The sequence below is a fragment of the Branchiostoma belcheri genome, unplaced genomic scaffold (assembly GCF_001625305.1).
Source record: "Branchiostoma belcheri isolate BF01 breed outbred unplaced genomic scaffold, Haploidv18h27 scaffold27, whole genome shotgun sequence".
Taxonomy (NCBI): domain Eukaryota; kingdom Metazoa; phylum Chordata; class Leptocardii; order Amphioxiformes; family Branchiostomatidae; genus Branchiostoma; species Branchiostoma belcheri.
The window spans coordinates 722,820-730,445 of NW_017803876.1; the positions used below are offsets into that span (position 1 = coordinate 722,820).

The 7,626-nt window shown below is 38.8% G+C and overlaps 1 protein-coding gene across 1 annotated transcript in view; it reads right to left on the reverse strand.

Moving 5' to 3' along the window:
• LOC109472121 (DDB1- and CUL4-associated factor 8-like) overlaps positions 1-7,626 on the reverse strand; it is a 23,707-nt gene that overhangs the window by 11,205 nt on the left and 4,876 nt on the right. The window contains exons 4-6 of the mRNA XM_019771699.1: positions 6,903-7,624; positions 3,236-3,376; positions 257-351 (exon numbers count right to left, since the gene is read on the reverse strand). Of these exons, the coding sequence (XP_019627258.1) occupies positions 257-351; positions 3,236-3,376; positions 6,903-7,624 (958 nt within the window). The remainder of the gene's footprint in view (positions 1-256; positions 352-3,235; positions 3,377-6,902; positions 7,625-7,626) is intronic.

A 7,626-nucleotide genomic window follows, 5' to 3' on the forward strand; every position in this document is an offset into this window, starting at 1 on the left:
TTTAGTTCTCATAATAAAGAAATAACATCTTGCAAGTTACAAAATACAGTCAAATTTGTCCAAGACCACCACCCAGGGAACAAAAAATCTGGGCTACCCAGTATGTGAACAGATGGTCAATATAACATCCCAACAGGTTGTGGGAAGTAAAAACACGGCCTATCTATTGATATGACCAACACACAGTAATCAGACTGAATTTGGGAAGATATTACACATTTAATGACAAGCTAAGAATGGGGGAAAGTGTTCTCACGTTGCAGGCTTGTCATCCCGCAGGTCTATCTGGAACACAACAGCATCCTCTCCACAGGTCAGGAAAGTACAGTTGGAGTCTGGATCCAGGGCAAGCTATGGAGGAAGGACAAGATCAATCAATCAATCAATTAATCAATCAATCAATCAATCAATACACAACAACAAAGTTCAGCTAGATAAGCTTTTGGACGGCATCTACCATCTAACATTAACAAAAACATGACCTTCTGGGTAGAGGTGATAATAAGTATGATAAGTTAGATTAAATATGATTATGGTATGATATTGCATTGTATCATATCAAGATGGGTATGCATTCAATATGGACAGCCGTCATGGACAACCTTCTGTGGACAAGTCTTTTCCTGAAAAGCCAGGAGGTTGAACATTCATCCCAAGAATATCTTATGAATCATTCTTAACATCCTCAACTGTAAAGACAAAATCACATAAGGAATAAAAATCCAAAAGAACAAAAAAAAAAACACTTATTCTTGTTGTTGAAGAAAATGAAATAAGCTTTGTCATCTTTCCACAGTGGAGTGTCAATTTACTGTCAAACCATTAAAACTACCTGACATGCATGAATCACACTGTCCCATGAGCATGCTGTGATTCCTAACTGCTGCATCTGTCTCTCCACATGAACCAATTAAACTGATCCAAAGACTTGTCACTTCAACATTGCTGGCACTCTGACCAATGTTGCTATTAAAGGAGATTTTTTTCCTGTCCAAGAGCACAAAACAAGCAATTCAAATTAGATAAACAATTGTATGAAAACATAAACCATACAATTGTTTAATTAATGGTTATCCAATTTGACCATTAATTAAATAACAAGATGACTTAAGATAGCCCAATCAGAGGTCAAAATACCACCTGCATATGCAGGTTAACGTTACTGCAGATGAAATTGGAGCTCTGCAGGTATTTCTGTTGTCTACCTGCCCCTAGCATGTACCAGTCCATGTACTGGGTTAAATTAGAATATTGACTGGCACCACCTACATTTCAAATGAAGTGTAAATGAAATAACAGCAATGGTTTCTACTACTAGTGTGATCCATACTTCCTAAATTCTGAGTGGTGCAGGTAAAATTTGTCTGATGCAGGTAATTTTCCATGTTACCTACATCAGCGCAGGTATGCAGAAAAACGTATGAACATTAGGCCACACCAATTTAATTTCTTTTTTAACAGATTTTTCTAGAAAAATAATGGAGCGGACGGGCAAAAAAAATAAACAAGATAAAAACAGGCCTTGGCATCCTATTATGGCCCAAACTGGTACGATAGGAGCCATGAAGTCAACACACCATAGCAATTTATACAATATATGGATTCTATTCATCAAATGTAAATAATTTCATCAGGTTGGTTTTAACAAGAGCTGACGTTTCAATGACCATCTGTCACCCTTATTGGAGCAATGATGAAGATGACAGACAGTCATTGAAACATCGGCTCTTGTTGAATAAAAGAAGTGGTGGTGAATAAAGAAATTTGCCATTCTGTTTCTCATAAGTATCCAGATGCGATGGTTTGTTCTCCACCTTCCCTGCTGCAGTCTTCTGACTAGTTTGATATATCAGTCATTAATAATAAATAAACAAATAATAATAAATAAATATATCAGTCATGTGGTGGACAATGTCATGCGCATCATGATGTTGACATCAATTCCTGAATTCACAATGTCATTTAGTTTTTTCCGCACAATGTCGACTTGCTCTGCTCCACACAAGGCCCTTTAGTAATGAAGTCCTCCTCGGTTTATCATACAGTCAGATGACTCACTCACTAGAGAATGGCCTAACCTTCACATGACTCTTCCAAGGGCGGCTGAATTATATCTCTGACTACCAGCTCTCAGCAAATTGGTGAGATTTAGAAAGCTTACAGACAGATGCCTGCAGCAATAGTGGTACCGAAAGGTTGGATCAAAGGTTGTCATCACATACCGGTAGTATGTGGTAGATATTCCTTGCAAATGTTACCGGTATTTTAGAGATACTACACAATCCAATTAAGCCAAGTTTAAGCTCATAAGACTAAGAGGGTGAGCATAGCGTGTGACACAGTCATCCCACCTCACAATCAATTCTACAGTTGTAATTTTGTAGCATATCAAATGACCTGCTGTTTTCTTGAGACAATCGTATCAACATTTGTATATAAGGCCACACCAATTTAATTTGTTGGTTCTCGGATTTTTTCTGAAAAAATATGAAGCGACAGGGCGAAAAAAAATAAAAATAAAAACAGGTCCAGGCATCCTATTATAGCCCCAAATAGTACAATTGGAGCCATGAAGTCAACACAAAAGGCTGGGTTAACATTTAAACAATGAATTTTGAACTTTTAATCAAACCACTGCATTGATAGATTGAAAAACTACAACAACTAGGAAGAAAATGACTTTCCTCAACTGTTGGGAGGAAAATATGAGCATGTTTTAGTTGATTCAGACCCAGATTTTTTTTTTTTTTTTTGCAAATCGGAAAAAATGAAGAGGCGAATCCGAGAACCAACAAATTAAATTGGTGTGGCCTAATACATGTATTGACAGGATTACAAAACACAGATATAATTTATAATATAGTCTTTACAGTACAGAGTTGAAGTCTATACATACAGTTACAAACAGTTAAACATATCCCAAACTGCTGCATCTTCTAAAATTCTACCTACTGTAAATAAGCACAATGCGGTATAATTATGTTTACCGAAGGAAAACATATTGTTTTTGCTCCATTTCTTCTTCTGTTCCAAACACTAACCTCTGACCTGGCCAATGGCCTCTTTTGTTTACGTCTGTCACCATAGTAACTGGTGTCGGGTTACACAATATGGCAATTTCATAGTAGGCATTTAGACTCCTGTCACCATATACATGTATGTGAATGTGTTTAATGTGTTTGAGCAGACCATTATGCATTTGCTTTGCAAATGTTACTTTTCTAGTTGTCCTTACCTTATGTGCTGCCCCCCTGTGCTGTGCCAGTTTTTTGGTGCCCTTGCAGACTCCAGTGCTGGACAGTTCAGCCACTCTCACCTGCCCGTCACGTGCACAGCTTACCACAGTACAATCCCCACTGTACGGCATGAACTTGGCCTGGAATCATAAATAAAGCATTATCTAACTAAAAAACACAGTACATGCTTATATATATCTGGTGTTGACAGTATTTTCCTTCGTGACTACTAGTACGAATTACATTGTTCATGTGTGAGTGGTTCAAACTAGTCTCGGGGTTGACATCTTGTAAAGGTGATAGTTACCTGTCACTTTTTCCAAAGTGTGGTATATCTCAATAAATAGACAGAATAAATAATAATTTGGTTCAATTTGCATTTCCTTTTGATAAGACCTACATTTTGTATTTATCATATTGAGATATACATGTACATGTAGGTTGTCCCAGAGCCTTTTTCTACATACAACTTGTTACAACTACAAGTAAGCATAGTTGACGTTGATAAGCGAGTACTATCCATTATTTTGACATGGCTTCCATGTAGCAAGTTAACACTGGAAATCTGGATTACAGGAACAAGTAATACTAATAAAGTCAAGGTGAATGTTCTCTTCTACAACCTCTGACAACAATGGTTACTAGTGCTGCATACCTAAACCCAAATTTAGGTTCAGGTCCGGATTCAAGTCCAGAGGTTTAGGTTCAGTTCAGGACTTCTAAGTCCGGACCTAAACCCATGGCATATACAAAATTGCATGCTTTCAATGTTGTCTGGGTGAAACTTTCGCCACATAACATGGAGGCCGATACTTGACGATGCCCGATGGCAATGTCTTCTTCATTTTGCAGCAAAGATTTTGCAATCCACCGAAGGTTTTAGGTGGTTTGGAAAGAAAAGGGGTATGTGAAATGGTCTTTTATGGTAATAAGTCCGGACTCGGTTCTTGACTTTTAGGTTTTTTTGGACTTGAACCTAAATATTCTTACAAGTCCGGATCCAAGTCCAGTGAACCGGTATGCACCACTAATGGTTACCATATAATATATCCTGCTTCAGCCACTTGCATTCAGTAATTATCATAGATTATACTATAAATTGAATGAAGGCTATGATTTTATTACAATGTCACACAAAGTCCACCTCTCCTCCTTGATATGATTGAAAGTTACAGCGATGTGATGATACCATGGACTTTTTCTACTTAGCGAGATTAGACAATGCCAAAATAGTGCTGACAATCAGACAATTAAAGTTCGTTAATGATGTCTAGAAAATCCAAGAGCTTTTCTACTTCAAAACTGGAATACCTATTAGGTAATAACAGTAGTCTAAATCTGGCAGAAGCGACATTACCAGCCTGACCTAACACATTACCGCTACAGGCAGCCAGCCAAAGAATGCATTAACGTCAATGTTGGAGAGGCAGCGGACAAAAGTGCCATACTTCTGCAATAAAATTTGTTGTGACAATCTATGATCAGGCATAAAGAAAATCTGGTACATAATTCAAGGCAAGCGTACATCTTAATTAGGCTTTAATTCAGTCTGGGAAAGGTTTTCTGTACAAACAGGGTTTTTTGGGAGTATTACGTAAAAAGTATACACTCTGTCTAAACACTGTTTATCATAATATCATAACTTATACATTGAGCATTCCGCAGATTTTTATATTATAATCAACAATATTAATTCTTTTCAATTGCAATTTTTGCCTGTGGCAGATGCTGATCATATGTCCTGCGCAGGACATATTAACCATGCACCTAGTACTGGTATTTCTGAACCTGGGCCCTGATCATGTGAAATAGAGATGACTGAACATGTAAATACAGTTACAGTCAGTACTCCACTGGTGAACTGTACATGTGTTTTATCGGGGCATAGCATGTGCAGAATTACTTCCGCCTGTTTCTTGCACTTGGGTAGCTTAGTGCAGCTCTAGGCAAACACCTCAAATATAGCTACTGGACCATGCGAAAAAGGGTGAGGTGTGTGGTAACAATTTTCCAGCACATAGCACTTCATAATAATAGGATCATTATGAGGATGAAATTCACTTGAATAGAACCAAGAATATTCTTTTAACTAAAGATTTGAACATCTCTCCAGATCTCCATGATCTATTACCATAGGTCAAAACAGGTGATCCTCAAGACTTTACCATATCTTGCAGGTGACAAGATACGGCAGCAACATCAGATGAAGATGGATGAAAGATTTTTGTACATACTGTACCATGTTGGCTTTTGACCTCTCCGGGGTCTCACAGCGTCAAGCCACAAATTCTTCAAATTTACCTTCTTGTATAATGACATGAATTTCTTTAATAACTATCTCAAATCTGTTACAGTACTTGGGGAAACCTTGATAAACGACTTGGAGACTGAAGCATACCACTGTTCACAGGAACATGATTAGTATGAAAAGCCGCCGATATCGGTGTTGACAAATGATGGTACGCCCCTTAACACATCATCAAGCTGCCTGCAAGCCATCCCATTTATAAGTGTACAGCATTAGCACCAGCTCCGGAATATATGTACTTGTCAGCACGTTATGGCCATAAAGAAACTGCCATAAAGAGAAGTACATGTACAGATGTATTTTCCATACTGTACTTGGCAGAATTCTGTTGATGTGATGTATATAGCTATACATACAGTTACATATAATCATTATGTTTACATCAAACGGATATGTTCCAAACTGGTAGGTTTAATAAATTAAAGCTATTGGCTGTACTACCGTATAATTCATGTCTTTATGTGTTATAAAGGTTTAGTGAGCTGACTGTGATATATTAATAGAAAATGTCTTGAATTTTTAATGCAAACACTTCAAATACATGTACAATCAATACCATCACCATTACAATGTATATATAGCTTTATCATTGAACATTCTCACTTGATGTGATGTGATTGGATTTCATGATTCTCAATTTGATTATGAATCTTGCAAAATCTTTTGGCTATTCTGTTCAATTAAGTTTTGCTTGCTTTACCATTGGCAAGTACATGTCAAAAATGGTAATATGACTACTGCGAGAGTTTCTGCTTAAGAGATATCTAGGACATATCCAGAAGGCACACATACACCTGTGCATGCCATCATGGACATGGAAACCACTCTTACTCCTGTTTACTTGGTCACACCAGATGCTGGCAGTGAAACAGAAAATGCAGTGCTAGTGGTATCTTATTGTCTTTCGTAGAGTTGAACTTGAAAGCAAGAATTTAAAAAGTTGATACTTTTCTATATCTAGGTGAACCGTAATAAGAGACATATTTTATCACAAGTCTCCATTGATAACAAATTTCCACATTTCTCTCTTTCTGACTTACTGCAGCAAGGGTCACACAGTTGATGACTGCAATTCCAAGCAATAACTACATCAATTATCTTATGCCTCGTATACCGGTAGCAGCTTTTTCTTCTAATCTTCATTATAAAGTTCATATCATGTTATGAAAGGCCCTGTCTAAAGCAGCCATCTTACTTAGCCAAGTTCACACAGCTCAAGATGTTTCTAACCCTAAAAGGTCACCGATTTCTTGTTATGTCATTGTCAGTAATAATGGAACAATTCTTCATTAAATACAGAATTAAACGTGATCTTCTACATTCAACCAGAGTGTGAAAAATCAGGCTCAGGTACGTACCTGGAAGACATTACTCCGATGGCCACTGTTATAGATCAACACCGGCTTGTTGCGGGCCCAGTCCCATAGAACCACGTTCAGGTCATCACTGCCACTCGCCAGAAGGGTGCCCGGCTGGTTGAAATGCAGCGTGTTCACGCAGCCCTCGTGGTGTTCTAACTTGTGCTGAAGTTCAAATCTGGAGACAAAGTCTGTCAGCCCGCATGCATAGTAGGGGAAGAGTGCGCGGCCGAACCCCATCTCTCGTTGATGCAAGGACGGAAGGACTTTCCACTTGGGGAACGGCATTTTGCGGTCATCAAGTGAGTACCATGTGGTGTCTCCTTCGTCCTCCGACTCTTTCTTATCATCTTCCACCTTCTCCTCATCACTGTCCTCCGTATCACTGTCATCTTCATCCTCACGGCGCTTGGAACGTGTCGGTCTTGTCACCACGACGTCACTGTCGCTGTCCTCTCCGCTACCTTTCTTGGCATCAGCGAGTAAACCCAGTTCAATGTCTAAGTCACTGTCCGTTTCTTCTGCCTTGTCTTGGCTCTTCTTGTCTTCGCCACCTGCTTCCCTGCCATCCCCACTTGGGCCGGGATGCTCATCCTTGTTGTCCTCACCTGAAGTCTCCATCTCTCCCTCTACTTCCATTTTCTCCATCGCTTCCTCTACTCCGTCTCCTTTCCCCTCGACTTTTACCTTCTTGGACGACTTTTTCCCCTTTGCCCCTTTATCT